General features: G+C 42.5%; 1 protein-coding gene across 1 annotated transcript; it reads right to left on the reverse strand.

Moving 5' to 3' along the window:
• Positions 1-14,339: 14,339 nt before the first annotated feature.
• Positions 14,340-19,923, reverse strand: slc52a3-1 (solute carrier family 52 member 3-1). The gene is made up of 5 exons (XM_077598317.1): positions 19,754-19,923; positions 19,488-19,677; positions 17,461-18,500; positions 16,381-16,504; positions 14,340-15,458 (listed from the first exon to the last, which is right to left on the reverse strand). The coding sequence occupies exons 3-5, from the start codon at positions 18,441-18,443 to the stop codon at positions 15,246-15,248; spliced, it is 1,320 nt and encodes a 439-aa protein (XP_077454443.1). The 5' UTR covers positions 18,444-18,500; positions 19,488-19,677; positions 19,754-19,923; the 3' UTR covers positions 14,340-15,245.
• Positions 19,924-20,192: the final 269 nt, after the last annotated feature.

Consider the following 20,192-nt stretch of genomic DNA (forward strand, 5'->3'; position numbering starts at 1 on the left):
GGAAGCTTCAGTTAATGCACTGTTGATGAGAAAATGAACTTATATACACTTCATTATAAAGCGGGCGGACCTCGAGGACCCAGACTTTTATGACGCCAGGACCAGATGTCATCCAGCCACAGCCCCAATTAATCTCCGAGCCTTGTAACACGCCCCCAGAAACAAAACAACAAAAAAATGCTGATAGGTCGCGCGGGGCCTAGGCGGCCGGCGGAAAGCGAGGGTGAGAGATGCTATCCGGGGAGCAGCCGGCCCTGGCGAGCCTGCAGAGGGTGAGATAAGAAGTGAGGGAGGGGTCCCGTAGAGGAGGCTGAGGTTATTCATTGCTTTGCTGTGAAAGCTTGAGAAGATTACCCTGAGCCTGCTGGCTGTGATACAAGGGGGGACAGGCAAAGCGGGGGCCCCCTCTCACCTCTTTGTTCCCCATCCATCTGCTTCACTCTCACAATGGCTCATCAGGGCCGACCGGGGAGGAGTTGACGAGTCCGGCAGAACGAGAGGAAGCCGGGACCGTGCAACCTGTAAGACTTGGGAGATAGTGACCCAGAGCCGACCGGTCTGGATGGCTTTAAGCAAGGATGCCGTCGAGGCTGTTTACATTGTCATTTTGCGGGAGGCGCCTGCCCGCCCGCCTGCCTGCCAGCCCCTCTTCACTCTGAATAATCGCTACTTTGCTCAGACTCCGACGCCACTTGAAAGCGTGATAAATGCGCCACTCCAAACGCACGCGGGCCAAAGGACGCCGCTCGTCTCCAAATGCCGTGACCACTGTGTTTATCTTGTTGAGGAATGATCGGGTGATGGAGGCCTTTTTAAAGGGAGAGACAAGAACTTTGTCATGTGCATCCCAGTGGAAAGAATCTTGTTTATTAAATTGAACAAGCACAGAATTTCATTTTTCTCATGTGTAACAGTGGCGGCAAATGTGAATAAAAGAGAGCACTTCCAGGAAGTGACTGTCCAACATGGGGGCAGATGTATTATTTCCACCAATAAAATGTACAGATTGCCCCCGTTCCTCGTGACGCCTTTAATACTCACTAATACAGAAATCTGCCATTCCGATTTAAAGCAGCTATTTTACAGTCGTTTGGGCAATTTCTAGGTGTCCTGCAGATTTTGTCTAGATTGTGCCAAACTTGCGCTATTTACTAGTATATACTTAACAGCTTATTCCCAACCTTTTATCAAGAGCAAAGCCTATTTTACATCACAGTCCAACATCCAACAATGCAGTGTAATCAAGTTGAGAACATTTTGTCTCACATTTACTCGACTTGTGGCAGCATTTGTGGACACACAGGTGGACACACAGCATAGGGCAAGAGAAAGTTACCCATACCGTTGACGGCGAGAGACGTTGGAAATGGATTGGACATCTGACGCTGTCCATGATCATTCACTGCCAACCTGCCCAGTTACATTCCATCACTGGTGCAATCTTGTTTTAACTGTTTAAAAAAATAAACATCCTTATTGCATAATGCCGATTGTCGGCGTTGCACTCTCTACTTGTTGATGCTGAAGTCTCTTTATTTATTCAGGATGATGACTACTCAGCACAGCTGCATGTAACTGATGAGTCACTGCATACATTTGGGTCTGCTGCAGGGAAAAAGGCAGATTTTCTTATTCAAAGTGAAGCAGGTGCTATTTGTGGCACTTTGTCAGAATGGTCATGTTCCCCCTCCAACACACATTGTCTCTTTTACAATACTCAAAGACTTGATATGTTTTTTTGGGCGGGGGGGTCAAATATGTAAAGAATTTTAGTCATCAATCACCTCTGAAAACATCGCAAATTCACTTAAGAGCAAAAAATAGCTTTTTTTGTCATCCTTAAGGCTTTTTAAGGCCCACTGAAGTAAATCTGAAATGGATTTTGTTCTCTTTGGTATGAAATATATACAAGAAAGTGCCAAGTCTGATTTTTGTGACTCAGACTGTCTGAATTGCTACAGGCCATGTTTGCTGCAGAGTAGGAAAAACAACACTGCAATTGCTGTATTTTGGCCCAGGTGGTGCTTTAGCATGAACATCTTGCATGTACATGGAAAAATGTAAAGTCCCGCCCTTACTTACGGGACATACAAAATGGCACACTTTCCCTCCTTTGAACAAGCCTTTCAACAAACCAAACCTGTGAATGTACTGGAAAGCACGGTGTATCCCAAGATCTGAAAAGAAGCCTGAGTTCCTGGTGCTCACACAACCAATGGACATATGGTCAATCTCCCGTCATCTGTTGCGCTGTTTACGGCTCACTTGCCCATCATTTGTTTTGCTCCTCACAAGCCTGCCAGACACCTGTTTGAACTCCCAATAAAACGTGTTTTTATTCATAGGGGAAGCTGATCTCTTTGTCATCCAAATAGCTCATTTTGTCTGAAAGTAGAGTTTGCGAGGGGAATAGTAGCACCAGGTAAAAATAAATACATAAATACAATTAAAATAAAGCATTAAATTACTGTCAAACTGTGGTAGCCAGAATTTTATCATGGAAAAAAACCAGTACCCAGAAAATACGTCTAAACTTTTTGTACACTGTCATCCGCATGATTATGGTGACATCGCTGCCTTCCTTTTCTAACTCTTCTTTCTGTCAAACAAGATTTTCATTTCTCACCTTTAATTTCTCTACCTACTGAAGACAGTTTGGAGCAAGTGCTGGGCATGTTTACGGTTAGTAGTACATCACTCTCTGAGAAGTTAAAATAGCAGTATAGGGGTAAAATAAATAGCAATGGCCAGATTGTCCTATTAGCTCTCTGGTCAACACGCTTGACTGCCACAGTGGTGAAACTTGGGTGAGAAGATGGCCTGAGAATGTCATCACCACAAACAGTCTAACTGTGCATAAATACTTTTTACACTCGTTTGCTGTAAAACAATGGTAAATTGTCGTTAATTTGATCGTAAACCCTGTTTTACATTTTGTAAGGGTCAAAATTGAGCACCCACAGCTGCCAGTAATTCACTGTGAATTGAAAGATCTTTATTATCTTTTCTTTATATAAACTGTGAAGATTTTAGTGCATTAAAGCTGGCAGTGAAGGGTGATGTTTCAGTGATAGCCGTCCAATCCATATTTAAACTCTCAATGGTTCGATGCCTATCCCCGTCAATGGCAGTGTGCATGATTTAATAATTTAGCTAGAAACTGAAAGATGTATGTTCAATTTTCTGATTCAGATTGGAAGGCCAGAATGGATTGGAAGGGGCAGGTGAAAATGTAATAATGTGTCATTCTCACAAGCATACATCAACTCCAGCATTTATTTAAAGTCCGGCTTCTGCTGTGTGGATGATTATGAGTCCCGATATTCAATTGGAGCCCTAATTCCACCCCCAACACCCCAGGGGAATCTATATTCGCCAGCTGGTCTCATAGGTCACCAGGGAGTTTGTACACTTCCTGTCCCGACCCAAAAACTATGTGGAATATGGCGGACTTAAAAAAAAATTAAAAAACAATATCGTATTACAGGAGCATTGTGGCAGTTTTTTTCCCACATTTTCTTCAAGTGATTTTGTGTGAGCAGCAATCTCGACATAAACAAATACTAATTTTAAACTATAAAACTGTTGATTACAATCCTTTTTGATTAATTGTGACTTTTTTTAATGTGTGTAACATTCTCTCTCAGGCGCTTTGAGGTTTTTCAAAACCGGAGATGCATCGATCCGGCGTCATAACCTCTCTGAAATGAATCATTCTTGACCTCACACTTACATGCCTGATCAATAACAGGAAAACAGTCCTCAGTTTCCCACTGCTGTATTTGTAAAGATCCCTTTCTGCATCCCTTCCATCCATCATGTCTTAGATTTAACAGGGTCTGCCTCCAGTGTAAAAACACATGTTTGCTTAGAAGCCCGTGGACCAGAGGAGACAAATACCCACCACACAGGGAGATTGTGTGTCCTGCATGCCAATTCAAGGTGAAGCCTTTGGAATTTCAGTCCACATGATCTTATAATCTTATAATATTTTTTAATTGCAAATTAGTTGTTAAACTATTTGAAAATGGATCCCCTTAGTCGCAGGTTAAGTGCAAGAGTAATGGGCGTGTGTTGAGGAATAATTTGATTTTAGGTTTTACTCCTCTCTGAACAGTAATAATACATCCATTTGGATTAATATTGCTTAAGCAACAATCTTCTCAAATTTATCAAACCACAAAACATCCATCAACATCAGTTTTAGATATGCTGTTTTCTTAAAAGATTGGTTTTCAATCTAAAATCTGAAATGTTTGTGAAACAAAATGGTGAAAAAACATCACATTTGCTTTATTTTTTTTCTTTTTGGTGAACTGATAACCGATTTTATGAAGTGTGTTCATGATAAATCAAATATATAATGTCAAAATGAACTGTATTTCTCAAAATATTGCAGTACTATCCAAAGACATACTATATTATCATCATAAAATTAGTGATTTACATGACCTAATTTGATTCTATTTAGGCATTATCACACTAGAATGGCTGTTCTTTTCTTACTCAAAATATTCAATATCTCAGAAATCCATCGACAATGAGTGACCATTCCAACTACGATTAAGGGTAAAGAGATCCTAATTCATTTCTAGGAAAATTTGCTGTTTTGCTCCATAAATCTTTTAATCTGAGTCACTGAAGACACCCGTTAAATAATCAACAAAAACACCTGCTCCTATAATTCAACTGAGTGTCAAATGTTTTGGCGCTCACCAATATGGACTTAACTGTTTTGTTTTAGTTGTTCTTGCTCCTGCTAAATCCAGCAATATAAAAGCTAGGCAGGTCGTGGGGCGCTTTGTTTAGCTTTTGTTTCGTGTCACCCTTTGGCCAAAGAGTGCTGAGTCAGTTGCTGATGACAAGGTCTCCTCGCACTCCTTTTTCACCCTGACAGCTGAATTATTCATTAAAGCAGCGAAAAGCACAGAGGACCTTGTTAATTTCTCAATGGGATTGTTGGCCGTCCTCGCGCTCGACCGTCCAGCGGAAAGACACGAGTGGAAATGGTGTGTGAATATTAGACAGCGCACATTTACTAAACGGACATAGGCCGCCAGCGGCGTAATTAAACCTGCATCGAATGAGTCGTCGGCGGCGGCGGAGCGAATAGATTTGGGGTTTCCTGCATTAGCCGCACACTATTGAACGAGTCTGAATCAGACCCTTGCTGATTTATTGAGTGCGCTACGAGCGTACGATAAGTCCAGCGGCGGCGGATCAAGTTGTTTTAGAGGTTGGAGTCTTTGCCAGTAGTCGTCATCAGAGGGAACGCGTCCGTGTCCTTTCATCGCTGGCCGACCGCCAGCGCGCCAAGCAGAGGTTAACTCAGCATATGACATTCTCAGCAGCAGCGGATCCCTGTAATGAAGTAAATCGTGATAAAGTGGGAGCCAACAAGGAGAAAGGGCAGATGACTCTTTCATCTGCTGTTATTGCACACTGAGAGTGCCAGTTAGTGATGAGAGGGATCAATAGTCAGTATGAGATCATGATAGCCATCATATAAATGCAAAACTCCAGAGTGCTATTACTTAATGTATCGGCTGAAAATCTTCGTATGAGCAAGGAAAATGGAGGGCCACAAACAAATCGCAAGTTTAACCTCTTAAAAAGCGACGATCAACGCATCGGAGGCTTTCTCTCTTTATCAATTATTAACGGCTTGTATGTGATGTACATTAAATTTGACCTGTGGAACCAAAGTGCCTCAGGTTATAAGCATTGTCAATATTTACAAGGTCAAAAATTGCATCCAAAATAAATCTCAGGAACGTTAAGACCAGATATGTCTCGGGCCATCACCTTCAGTCGCTATGTTTTAAGAGGATGTAACAGCTGGTGTAAAAACTGTTGACTTGTATTAAAACATTATTATTTGCGGAGCTGATAGATGCTTCATCTGCGCACCGGTTGACTCGCAGTCTTCATTTTTTTTACGTCTTTGGCCACTTTGTCCAATTTAATGTGTTTACAATGTGTGTTATTGCATAATGTACGATCTTGTAATTCAGCCACTGTAGAACAAATTTGCCTGGGATGCATAAAAGTGAAGTATGACTGTCTAGGACACGTTTTTCACCCTGAGCGATGCCAAAGACTCTTCGGGGGAGGCCGAGTAGCATTTTCATCACGGCTTAGTCATGTTTCTGCAGCATGTTTTTCAAATTGGCTTTGACAAAAATAAATGATGTTGTGCGTGACCATTTGCTTTCCACGACGCCATCAACCGCTCTCCACGAAAAGAAGGCAGCCATGTGCCGACTCAGCGTTATCTTATCAAAATATGCTTGCAAGGCTGCAGATTTTGTCCTTTTTACCTCCCATTTCTGCATATCTTTACATCTGGGAATAGATGGGGAACAGGAATGTATAGATCTTTGTACCACCTTCCAGCAATATTTTATTTGTTTGTACTCATTATGCAATCTGCATAGATTTGCCACCTCTTTGCAATTGAAATCTATTGTTTCACTATGAAGGGTGGGAACAGGTGTTCATAGGCTCCAAATCTGTTTTTGTAATGAATCCCTTCCAAAATCTAAGAAAATTGTTGCAATTCATACAATCCAGAAATATTAACAAAGACCAAACTGACTTCATGTTTATTTAAATCTCTTGACATGGTGTTTCTCTTTAAATCCTTTAGCGTCAAGACTGCTGCCACTGTTCAAGTTTTAATTAACAACTAAAGGTAATAACAACCCTCTCGGTCTGTTCGGCAACACTTGAAGCGATATGTGAAGTAGAGACTGAAAGCGCTTTAATAATTGAGTATTTTTCAGGGCACTTTCCTTCAGCTGGTTAGTTTGCAGTCACAATTCAGCTATTTTGTATACTAACTTATTGAGTGCAATTGCTAAATAAGACAACACGGAGGCAGGTCAAATGTGGGGAGGGTTTTGATTTTATTATTTATTTGAAGACCTGACCTTTGATAGGATGTGTTACACTGATGCAACCAAATAGAATGTGAGTTTTGTTAAATGTGCATTTTAGGAGAAGAGTAAAAAAAAAATGAATGGTTGAACAACTGGGGCATCCGAAAATTGAGGTTTCACTCTCCATGGTTGCTGCTCTGCTTTGACCAGCACACGTGGACCCATATTCATACACGGAGAGCAACAGATGGGCAGCCTCGAGGCAGCGCCCGAAAGATTATGCGAGGGTCGAGCGCTCGTGTGATCGCCGCAATCAGGTGTGCGTCTCCACAAAGGCCCTGGCTGCTCTTTTCAAGTATCAGGGTCACTATGGCCTCGAGACAATTAGAGACACAAAACAACAGCGGCATCTGTGGCAGGTAATGATCCCCTCTTCAGAAATCTCTCTAATGACGCCGCTCTACCATTTGTCGCTGTTAAAATCACTGTTGCCCGTTGACACTTTGTCCTCCAGCAACACGTGCCAAACGACTTACGGCAGCTTTACGTGACAATCGATGTGGCTTACATTTAACACTAATCTGCCACAAAAATTTGCAAGGTGATTCTGTACTTAGGCATTAGTGTTTATTTACAGCAAAATTATAAATCGCTAGTTATGTCTTTCCAAAAAAGGCTGCATTTTTTTTGCTGAGTTTAAATGGATGAATGGCATTTCCATTTTTTTTGATGACCAAAATTGTGTGTGCGGTTATGTGACAAATCAACCTTGCATCATTATGCTCTTGTTCTCTTTTTTCATTGTTGGATTCCCGCTTTCTCAGTGTTGACGCACAACCATGAATCTCAACATCCCACTTGTTGAAGTGTCGAAACCGAATCTGAACCCCTATCGTGGCTCATATATTGACCCGGGGGGACTTCTTGTCCTGTTGCTCATAGGGGGCGCTCTCCGTGTTAACATAGTGGCCGTCAAAGGCCATCATGCCCCTTCAAAGGATGATGCCTCTCTAAAATGGGCTCTCTCGGTAGCAGCCATTTTCCAGTTGACTGGTCCCACACACATGGGGGAGCAGTAGCCCCCAGCAGCTGGGCCCGGCTGGCCCGTTGGGGGGCGGGGAAAAGGAGATGAATGGGTAGCGGCGTCCACTAATGACGGCGGTGAAGGACGTCTGGTTGCGTCAAGAGGTGCCGTCCTTAAGTGTACCCTTCAAAAGACCTCTCGTGATGCAGCCACTTCATCAAACCAGCCGCAATTATGGCAATGATTGACAAAACTTCCACCAGAACCTTTTTGTTTGTGACAGATAATGTAACTGTGTGCTGGGGTCTATCTCAGGATGCATTTTCATAAATCACTCTTTGACATCACATCAGGCCGACTGCAGCCTGTAAATTGCCTCCGCGTTGACAACACAAAAGAGGCCCGCTGGGATCGAAGGAATTCCGTGTCAATTTGCAACAGCAAAATTAGCTTGACCTTTTCCCAAAACGCAATGGCGGCTTTCCCCATAAGAACCCGACAAAGTGCCAACGCAAACAATTTGATGTAACGCCGTATGCGCTCACCAAGAACCTTGCCCCGGCTCAGTCATAATTAGCTGGCTGCGGAGGGGTAACATTTTTGCACCCCGTCCTGCTGTGAAGCTCTGTAATTGGCCCCCTCATGTGGCTCAATCGGGCCCTAGAACAAAGAGTTCCCCGAGGGGAGATCCGGGCTGACCCATGCTAAACCCCCCACCACAATGGCAGGCGGGAAGCATTTACATATGCTGACAGACTTGTCTCTTCCTCGGGTGAAGTGGTAGGCACTTCATTAAAGCAACATCAATACCTGCTGATGGAAAACGAGGAGCAGGCTCGCGCGCGTCACTGTCGGCTCGCCGGTAAAATGACAGCAGCCTGTCACATTTAATTTTAAATAAATGGACAGCGTTTATGAAATGGGGAGTATGCGACCCACAAGATGTTTACATTTCACATTTCTGATTACATTCCGCCACTAGTATATACTTCTTTTTTCACTACCATGCATACTTAGCATACCAAACCATTCTCTGTCAGCCTTCCCAATTCAAATGGATTGGACGCCTCTCTAAGCCAATGGCAGTGAAGAGGCAGACAACACTTATCGTTTGCATCCAAAACGAATGTTTTTAATAGATTGAAAAAAAACACACAATTTATTTTCCTGGTGCATAATAGTGAAGAAAATTTAAAGAAAAAAAACAGTTCTCCCAGAAAATAGTCACCCTTAGTTTATCTATAGTTTAACCCCTCAAACATGACGACATTTTGCCTGATTTTCCTTCTGACATCAATACATTTATTATGTTGACAACTTATTTATTTCTTACTTGTTTGTGGTTTATTTAATTATAATTATTATGTATTATTGTTTATTGATTATTTATTTGTGCACTTCATGGTGAAGCTTTAAATCTCATTATACAATGAAAGCATTCAATTCAATGCATTTATCTCGTGCACCTGTGCTCAAGTCTATCCGTGGCACAAAATGGCTGCTCTGGTAAAAGTTGTCTTTTTTGACATTGTTTTCTCCATTATCAGAGGCCATAATTCATCATCAAGTAATTCGACCATCTTTGACATTAATGTCATTTATACTAGGTGTCGTCTGTCCCTTTAAATAAGGTAACATAGGTTAAGAGAATGTTGTCAACGTTTGGATTCTAGTTGACAAGTATTATGTCAAGTCAGATTTATTTATAGCCTTAAATCATCAAAAAGCTCCCAGAAGGCTCCGCAGACAAGTACCAGTGAACAAACAGAAAACAATCAAATAAAACTTAAATAAGTGTGAATAGGAAGTAAAAATAACAATAAAAGGCTGTCCATGCAAGTATTGATGGTATCCCCTTGTCTAAAAACTTAATGGACATGGGAGGGGAAAAAAAGAAGTGAAGGACCACAAAATGGTAGCCCTGTCTTTCGCCATCAACAAGATACATGGCAAGTCAGTTTGGTCTTCTGAATCGTCGCAATTGATTTTCTACTCGGGTCCCACATCGACCGAGAAACCTCAGCACACAAGGCAGGACTTTGTGATGTATCATGAAAGAAAGCAAAGGCAAATCTTTTTTGCACTCCACTTTTGAAAAGTGTTGTGCATTCTCTCTTCTTTTTGTTATTGGATGGAGGCTACATTTTTCAGCTTTGACAACGTTGTCTCATTTGAGGTACGAGAGAACACCTTGGTGTCCATCTCAGAAGTTGATGTAATTCCACAAATCAAAGTTGTTTTTCTCTTTTGTCTTCCATGATGCTGGTACTTAGAGACCTAGTTATTCTTATAGGTGGTACTTTTTATCAAATATTTGAAAATTTAGTGGAGAAACTGCCAGACAGCCACTCTGCTAGTCCACCAAATCATGTTACTGGCAAGGCCTAACAGCTTTGAGGGCTTTCCAAAGTCACTCACAGGTGGAGCATCTGTCGATTCAGCCACGCGAGCTCCAATGGCGCCGACTCTCACGCGAATCTTGGTCTGCATTGATGGAGTTGTGTTATCCAGTTAGAGGCAAATCTTCCTTCCCATACTACTCATTTAACAGAGAGGCGCGCTGGCAGACTCAGGAAGGGGGACATTAGTGTGAGTGTGCGTGCGGTTGTATGTGTGTGTGTGCAAACACGGCGGGGGTCTCCACTTTTCGTGAGGTACCATCCCGACCAGATGGACCTCTCAGCGGCGTAGTACGCGGAACACTCGCATGGCAGAGGAGATCGCAGGATCGGCATCCAGGTGGCCGCGGCCCCTCCTGACCAGCTGGACAAGCGATGGGACCATCTGACACTCGCGGCAAAATGATACACTTTCTTTGCTGCGTTGTTGTTCTTTCCACATGCAAAGGCCCTGAGCTAATCAAGGAATGGAGTCGAAGAAGAGGAAAACCTTTTGACTGATAAAACAACAAAAGCCCATTCAAGGTCATTGAACGAAAAAGGGGAATTTATCATAAGCCTTGTGGAATAACTGTTTAAGTGTCATTTTGGATGAATTCACTTCCGTTGACGAGTATTCTCAAGAAACACATCATGTATAGAGTTGCCATGTGCACCCGAACTGTTAGGATTAGTTTGTTATGGTTTTTCCATTGCTTTCTCCATGTGTTCTGATGTTCGTTTACCTACTCTTTTTTGTCCCTCCTGTCTTGTCTTCGCGCTCGCGTAGCTGCACGTCATTTAGAATTTGTTCCTGTTTTGTCTATTTAAACCCCACTGATTATTATGTCATTTGTCGGATCGTCTGCTCTATTTCCCTTGCCATGTGTCTGCATTACATCGTTCCTCGATTCCCCGTGTTTTCCCGAGTCAGGTTTAGTTTCGTGATTTGATTTCTAAGTCTTTGTTATTTTCTAAGATCCTGCCTAAGTTATTAAAGTTTTGGTATGAGCACTATTTCCCTCGTCCTCACCTGCTTCCCTGCGATTGGGTCCTAATTCCTCGTATCCTCGGCTCGACGTCTCCCCAAAGACGTAACAAAAACATCCACAACCCACGTTGATCAATTTAATTGATGCGAAGCCACCAGCAGGTGGCAGGCACACACTAATGTAGATGTCAGAATCAGCCCAGTTTCAAGAAGGAATGATGCATTCTCATTCAACCTAATGGGATTCTTTCATTTTGTAGATTCAGTTTGCGAAGTATATATTCACATAACGAATATTTAGTGGAGCATGGAAGTCAAAATGTTCCCAAAGTGCCAGAAATGCGGTAACGTTTCTAAGTTGAAAATGTGATTGCTAAAATTGTTGGTTTTTTTTTCTTCCTTTTCCGGTTAAGGCTGGAGTGTCAAACAAAAACGAATACATCATAGTTAAGTTTTTGCTCGCAAATGGCTATTTTCTTTGGGAAGCTATACAACATCAAAGACCAGGAAATGGTTCTATTCTATGACTATTCATTTTAAGGGGGATTGATAACAAAAGAATGCCAGCAATAGATTCTATTTTTTAAGTTACAACAGTCTGCAGTTTATGTATTTCAGAAAGAAACATGGAGATGATACATATACTTTGCGTTTGCTGGCCACACAGAAAGATGTGGCGGGCCGGATATGGACCCCCAGGCCATAGATTTGGCACCTGTAGTGTAGTTTATCGGGTGTCTAGTTCATAACGCCCAAATATACGCCTGTTTGTTGCATTTGTTGTGAAAAATAAAATTCTAAAATTGAAACTCATTGCAATCACTGTGTGTAATGACAAGGAGCCTTTTTCCTTCTCCTGTAAATATTTTTTAAATGCGCCAAGCAAACATTTTGGCCAAATTTGGTCTGTTTTAATATGATTTTGAACTTAGTTCGGCTTTATGAATTGGGTTTCAGGGCGGGGTTGGTGTTTGTAACGAGCATTTTGAGCCTATGTCAAGATATTGAAGCAAGAGTTGGTGTTTCCATAAAATATGGGCTGATTTATTTCCGATGAGATTTTATATAGGAGTTTAGGGATTCTTTTCACTTTCAAACCAAAGTTGTTGTGTTATCATAAGGTTATGAACTTGAGAATCAAGGAGAAAGAAGTATGGTTTGTGGAGGATTCTCTGGACATGGTAACATGATTTATGAGCACCTTTGGAAAAAACGGCATAAAGACTCAACATATCCGAGTGAGAAGGTCCCATCTGTGCTTTTCCTCAGGGGCTGAGCGGAGCCAATTTTAGCCCAATTTGCCTTCCTTAGCTTTCTGTTTTTACTCAGTGTCGGGGGTCAGGGAAGCTCCCAAGTGACCAGCGGCAGAAGCAACAGCCACAACGGCCCCTGGTGAGCAGTAGTAATTAGAGTCCCCCCGAACTCCCCCGGCCCTTTACGAAGGGCAGGAGAAGGCGGAGCAGCTGGCGATGGGAAAACCTTCTCTGCTCAGCGTCAATGATTGGTGTCCTTTCATCGTCTTCAGCATCTTTTCTCACAGATTTGGTCTGCACGGCCCAACAAGTGTGATGCTGAGATTAGGGATGAGGTTGACAATCAATTGAGAAACAGTCAACCCCCATCAGATAAAGCAAGACTACAATTCAGCCTTGAAATGAATCGATTCTGTGACCATGCTTGTAACTCAAAACACTCGTATCTCAATTCATCGTTCCCCTTTGACCTACATTACATGGAAATACCATTATTATAAAGAAAGAACCAAAGATTAATAAAAGAGCGTCGGATCGCTGCCACCTGCTTAGGTTTGTGCACCATTAACATTGTTTCCAAGTTTTGAAATTCATAGTGGAGGGGTATCGGGGAAGGGGGTAGGGTGGGGGTACCCCGGTTCTCATCTGGGCCCCGGCCTCCCTGTGTAATGAGGTATTCATATCCCAGCTTGTGTGGGCTTCCTCCCATTTTGAATACCCAACAGTGCTCTGACTTGACTTTTCTCAGCTACTTACAAATGCATAACCTGTATGCGTGAAATGTTGGCATTTGTGGAAAAAGCTTGAACAGCAGCTTAAGGTCTTTGGAATCCAAATCTCTGCTCATCAAATCCTGTCACGCTCGAACTAGAAACACGCTTTTTTGTAGGGCGCAAAAGAATGGGGAAAAAAAGGATGTTGATAGAGCTTCAGTGTCATCTTTTAAAGGTGAACTTTCGCCATCTACTGCTCAAACGAAACATTACTGCTGTTTTTTTTCATTCATTCATTCCTATTTCTGCATCCTCACCCTTTTGCTACTGTGACAACGAATTTTCCCGAATACAGGATGAATAAAGTTATCCAATCCAATCCAAATAATTTATATATATATATATATATATATATATATATATATATATATATATATATATATATATATATATATATATAAATTATGGCTGAAATGTTGTTGGTTAAATGCTTAAATATACACACACACCTTATATAACACACACCTGGGCGCAGTGAAACCAGGTGAAAAGCAATAAAAGGAAGCTGACAGACAATTTGGAATTATTCATGGACAAAATATGATTAACATCAGTCTGTGATTCAGATATATTTTTTACGCCAGCAGAGAAAGCCTTGCAGGCCCTCACGGTTCACCACTAAGATATATTGATGGGTGGCCTGATGGAGCGAGTGGTTAGCGCGTCAGCCTCACAGTGGGGGTCCTGGTTTCAAATCCAGGTCGGTCCACCTGTGTGGCGTTTGCATGTTCTCCCCAGCCCTGCATTGGTTTTCTCCAGGTACTCCTGTTTCCTCCTACATTCCAAAGACATGCATGGTAGGCTGATTGGACACTCTAAATTGCCCCAAGATATGAGTGTGAGCGTGAATAGTTGTTTGTCTCCTTTTCCGCTGCAATTGGGTGGCCACTAATTCAGGGTGTCCCCTCCCTCTGGCCCAAAGTCAGCTGGGATAGGCTCCAGCACCCCCTGTGACCCTAGTGAGGATAAAGCAGTTCAGAAAATGAATGAATGTTAGGTTAGGTTAAAACTTTATTTCATCCCGTATTCGGGAATTTTTTTGGTTGCAGTAGCAAGACAGACACAAGACATTGTAGACTTAAGTAAAAAAAAACAGGAGCCACACACAGGAAGTGGAATGAATGAATGAATACGTACATTGATGTAAATTTATCACCGATTTGCATTTTTTAACAGCATTAAGGTTTGTCTATCACCCCCTTAAAACAATGTGACTCAACCTTTTAAAGGGCTTGAACAAGAGCTCGTGAGTTGTCGACATGCCAAATATAAACTGGATAAAATGAAAACCTTCTATACAACAACAGGGGACAAGCAAAAGGCAGAAATGGCACATTTATTACATTATGACAAAATATTTTTACCTGCACTATAGGACTTTGAAGCATATAAATATTGGGGTCAAAGGACAAGTAATACAGCAAATCCTGCTCAGATCTCATGATGTGAGATATTATTAAATCATCACTTCAACTATGAAATAAAAGTCACAGTATTTCAAATCTAAATCAAGACTTGAAAGCTTCTGTTCGACAACTTTTGGTAGGCTAATTTTGAGAAGGTCCAGTATGAATATGGCTGAGGAAAGCGGTTGTATGATTGCTAATAACTGCAACAGAAAAGTAAACTGGCACTTGCGTGTTATGACACACAAACAAAGCTTTATGGGACTTGTAGTTTTATGGCAGGATGGACCAAAGTACACAATTTGCCGAGTAAACGCAACATATGGAGAAGCACCACCAATTTCGTCATACGCAGTTTCTGGGTGTGATGACAAGTAGGCTTTTTGTTGTTGATGATGACGACAGGGCCTATGTCCGATTATTATTATTATTGATATGATTTGACTGCAGGCCAGATTGATCAATGTGCTCTAATCAGTTGCATGGGCATAAATTTACCCGCTGTCATTCCAAAAGTCTTTTGAGCAACACGGGAGTTGTCAGAATGGACATTTGGTGTTACAGAAGTCCCCGGCCTGGAAAAGTGTGAGGACATTGACTAGCGGAAACATGATCACCGAGCCCAGAAGCGAGCCCGCCTGTACTGCAGCGCCGGACCAAACCAATGCGCTGTGGCTGCGGTCACGCAGGATGACGCCCAGCATGACCTTGACGTAGGACAGGGTGCCAGTGAACAAGAGCCACGACAGAACCTGGGCAAGAAGGAAAGGGCAACATTGGACCTGGATAGTAAATCCAAATTAATACAGCAATACTTTCTCTATTCACTAGGAAAATCAAGTTATTTTTCCATTCTTGACTCATTAGTAGTAGAACAAAAAGCCCAGTGGTTTGAAACCTGAATTTTATTTGAGCGAAACCTTCGTTCATACATTTAAAAATCCTAGAGAAATCTGGGTTTTGGTGGTCGTAACATGCCAGGGATTGAAAGCTCGATCTAAGAGTGAGACAAACATGCTAACCATGCTGCCTGATACTGTATCTTATCATATTAAAGTATGATAACATATCATGCTATTTACTCACAATATAAAGAGAGAAGTTTGGTTTCCGGTTCATATCAAAGTATGATAACATATCATGCAATTTACTCACAATATAAAGAGAGAAGTTTGGTTTCCAGTTCCTATCAAAGTATGATAACATTTCATGCTATTTACTCACAATATAAAGAGAGAAGTTTGGTTTCCGGTTCTGGTATCGATCAGAATTTCTAGCTGCTAAAGTATGCTGTCCTTCTAGAATATTGTAAAAATGTTGGGTTTTTTAATATGAGTCATATTACACTTTCTTTTATATGATTGCCAATGACCTCCACTTAAAGGAGTTGCTTTGTTTTGTTTTTATGAATGCAGAAGTCGATCTTATCACATTAAGATAGTCACTTTACATTTTGTAGCGTGACATTACAAAAAGAGAAAAAAAATCCTGCCAATTTAACATCACTTCTCTTATAGAAAAAAAAACAACCAATGGCAGTCATATCAGAACACTGTGAACAGAATTGCTCAACACTGTTTTGTTAAGACACTGAACTTTGCCATTTCTTGCCATAATCCATGTGTAGGTCTTATCTCACGCTCACTTTACGCAACATGTTTGTGTGTCACTCACAATTATGACTTCTCCTGCCACGGAGCCTTGAAGTAAAGGACAGGGGCTCATAGCAGCCATTGCCATGTTATAGCTGCCAAAGCCTGTCCCCAACAGCGCTAGCACCCCCAAGACTGCAAGAGACCTGGAAGCCCAAGCAAAGCATTAATTACACAAATATTGTACAAATTCAAAAATCAACAAAAAATCTAAATCTAAAAAAAAAATACTTTTGTAGCACACATTCACTGTCTGTTAGATAAACATACTGTCACATATTATTCATTCATTCATTCACTTTCTGAACCGCGTATCCTCACAAGGGTCGTGAGGGGTGCTGTAGCCAATCCCAGTTTACTACAGGCACCAGGCTAGGGAGACCCTGAATTAGTGGCCAGCCAATCGCAGGAGACAGACAACCATTCATGCTCACATGCATACCTAGGGGGAATTTAGAGTGTTCAATCTGCCTACTCTGCATGTTTTTGAGATGTGTGAAGAAACCAGAGTACCCGGAGGAAACGCAAGCCCAGGGAAAACATGAAAACTCCACACAATAAGGTCCGGACCTGAAACACTCACCCACCGGGGTGCCCGTCACATATCATTGGAAGACATATTTGTAAAATCCCTAAAACACCACCCTGACGTACTGCGCCTTCTATTAGTTAGTGAACTCATCTAATTTTCTGAACCGCTTTATCCTCATTAGGGTCGCAGGGGGTGCTGGAGCCTATCCCAGCTAACTCCGGGCCAGAGGCGAGGGACACCCTGAATCGGTGGCCAGTCAATCGCAGGGCACAAGGAGACAGACAACCACGCACACACACCCATACCTAGGGGCAATTTAGAGTGTCCAATCAGCCTACCATGCATGTTTTTGGAATGGGGGAGGAAACCAGGGTACCCGGCGGAAACCCACACAGGCCCGGGGGAGAACATGCAAACTCCACACAGATGGACATGACCTGGATTTGAACCCAGGGCCCCAGAGCTGTGAGGCCGACGCGCTAACCACTCGCTCCACCGGGCCGCCGAATTAATGAACGCGAAAAATGGGAAATATCATCTAAGAAAGAAACTTTACAGCTGAAACATTACCTGTTCTGGAAGAACATGGCAATGGTGCAAGCTACCGGGTTGGCCACGGAAGCCAACGCGGCCGAGAGGTGGTAGGCTAGATTGCCGTAAGACATGCAGGAATATGTCTGAACAGAGGGCAGCACGCCATTGGTGGCGCCGTTAACCCAAACCACCAGGAAGTAAATGAAAGCCAGCTGATAGAGGGAGTGATCGGGTTCTTCGGGAGAGTGGCTCTCCTCCTCACTTTTCCATTTGAGATCCTGGGGGTCAATATCTGCCGCAGGGTTCTCCAGGCCGGAGGAGATGGACGCCACCGAGCTCGTCATCAAGTTTTCGTCTGCCGGCAGACGGAGCCTGTTGAGCGCCACGAAAGCGGCCAGACTGATGCACATCATGGCCGTCAGGAGGAAAAAGAAGACCTCCGTGGAAAAGTTGGGTGGCAAATACTCGGTCTGGAGAGTTCCACCCGTTTGGTTTGCTGTCATCGCCTGAGTGGCGTTAACGCACTTTGCCACGCCAACACCTTGAGCCAGAGCCACCACGGCCGGGACGAACCCGCTCAGACCTTCCCCGATGAAATAGGTGGTGACGTATTTGGCGGGCAGCTGCATCATGAAAGGCAGGAAGGTAACCGAGGAGGTGCAGTCCACCAGTGAGAGGAAGAAGGTGATGATGAAGAAGGCGGTGCTGTGCGACACGCCGCCCACGACGCTGGTCCGGTCCCAGAAGAAAGCCAGCAGGATGCAGGACACGACACCCACCGAGAGAATGGCGTAGATGACGGTCCTTTCGTTCAGGAGGCCCGGCCGGGCTTTGTGCATGATCGTGATGAAGAGAGGTCCCAGGTTGGCCATCTGGATGATGACGGTCAGGTAAGAGGGGAGCTCCCAGCCTTCGGGGAGAGTGTTGACGATGAGTGGCAGCTCTACCCACAGGCCGTTGACAGCGACCCATGAGCCCAGCCCGAAGGCGCACGCCAGCACGTGGACCATCAGCGTCATTGTGCGCCACGCTCAGGTCCGACTAGGGCAAATCAATTCTTGTGCTGACTGACACACCTGCGTGATAAAAACAAAACAAAAATGACCTCAACCAGATTAGGACAAAAAAATCACTTTTTATGACAAATGAACATTTCGGTTCCAGTTTAATTTAAGGGAAGTGTGCAGTCATCTTGATGCAATTTATTTATTTATTTATTTATTTATTTATTACCTATTTATTTATGTCTAAAATGTCTTTTCCTGTGTCTGTATTCTCACCCTCTTTCTACTGTGACAATGAAATTTTCCGAATACGGGATGAATAAAGTGATCTAATCTAATCTAATCTAATTAGTTTCAACACCATAAAAAAAAACATTCAAAAGTTGTGCCTTCAGAACTTCAAGTTTTAAATCAGCAAAACTCAACTTTTCAAGTTTTCTTCGTAATCTTGTTATTTTAAGTATTTGTAAGTCATCAACACTTGTCAACACCATTAACTTTATTTTATTTTTTAAAAAGAGTAACTGTTAAATCATGTAAATTGTGCTTTCTTAAAATTTTAAGTTGCATCCTATATCTAGGAAATAAAAAAACTAAAGATTTTAAATGAATTAAAAACAGAAATACACTGGCCCCAAGTAATATAGCTCTCAAGCGTTTTTTTCTTCTTCATAGTAGTAATTACTAACCCATTACATGCTAATGATGGCAACAGACGTCCAATTTAAACTGAGAAGACTGGTTGTTTTCAGTGCCCAATTCATTTTGACTGTGAGGGACGAATGAACAAACATTAATTCACCCCTCCCACTTAAAATGAATTTGACATTAAGCACTGTCAATGGCAGCCAATTAGTTAAATGAGTGGGGCGAAATCATTATCTGTGCATATGGGGTTAGGCTGAACTTCATCATTCTGACAGATAGAAAACGGGCCAAGATATCCACTCAGCTGAAGCGGGAAGAATGTCAGCAATACAAATCATGCGCTTCTCGAGAAGATGGACGCTCACATGCTTGTTCTTGTTCCTCTTTCAAAAACACACTCGAGTGACTCACATGCAATAAAGCAGCCAAGCTGTCCTCGCATCCCCAAAATACTTGCACGTTGCCTCTGCTGTCCCCGCAGGCCCCCCGCACGACTTTGTCATCACGCAAAAAAGAATGAGTGAAGAAGTGAGTAGGTGCGACCTTTTGTTGTGCAGGGTGGGTTGAATCACATGCTTGTCGGCTGGGTCAGAGTCCAGCACTGCGTAACAGAGGAAACGTCTCATATTTAGGTCAGGTCACATTTTGGAGGCATGACAGCACTTGTGTTTTTTTACCCAGAGTCCCTGTCCGTTTGCGCGAGGTTGGGCAACATGATCCCGTGATGTCAATTATGAGATTTGCTTGAAGAAAATTGCTGAAAACATCCAAAGACAGGGAACGGTGTTGTCTTAGATTGGAGAAATGAGGCGTTCAACCTTTTTCAAAGTAGTATATTCCATATTGCATTGCAGTGAGATGGCCTCAAAAATATTTATAAAATGGCTAGGTGTGGGAAAAGGGCTTGTTTTGTTTGCATTTTGTAACGCTTGAAATTATCTGGGGATGAAAGGGTTTCAGTTCTATTATTGATTCCAACCTTTAGGCCGTCAATGGCATTTTCCTTTGTGTTGGAATAAAGCTAATTGGGTCATACTAAAGTCCAAATTTATGGGGTTGTTTTGAATATAAACAGTGTTTATCTTTCTCATTTCCTTTTATAGTGGGTAGTTTGAT

The sequence above is a fragment of the Stigmatopora argus genome, chromosome 1, assembly GCF_051989625.1.
Source record: "Stigmatopora argus isolate UIUO_Sarg chromosome 1, RoL_Sarg_1.0, whole genome shotgun sequence".
NCBI classification, from domain to species: Eukaryota; Metazoa; Chordata; class Actinopteri; order Syngnathiformes; family Syngnathidae; genus Stigmatopora; species Stigmatopora argus.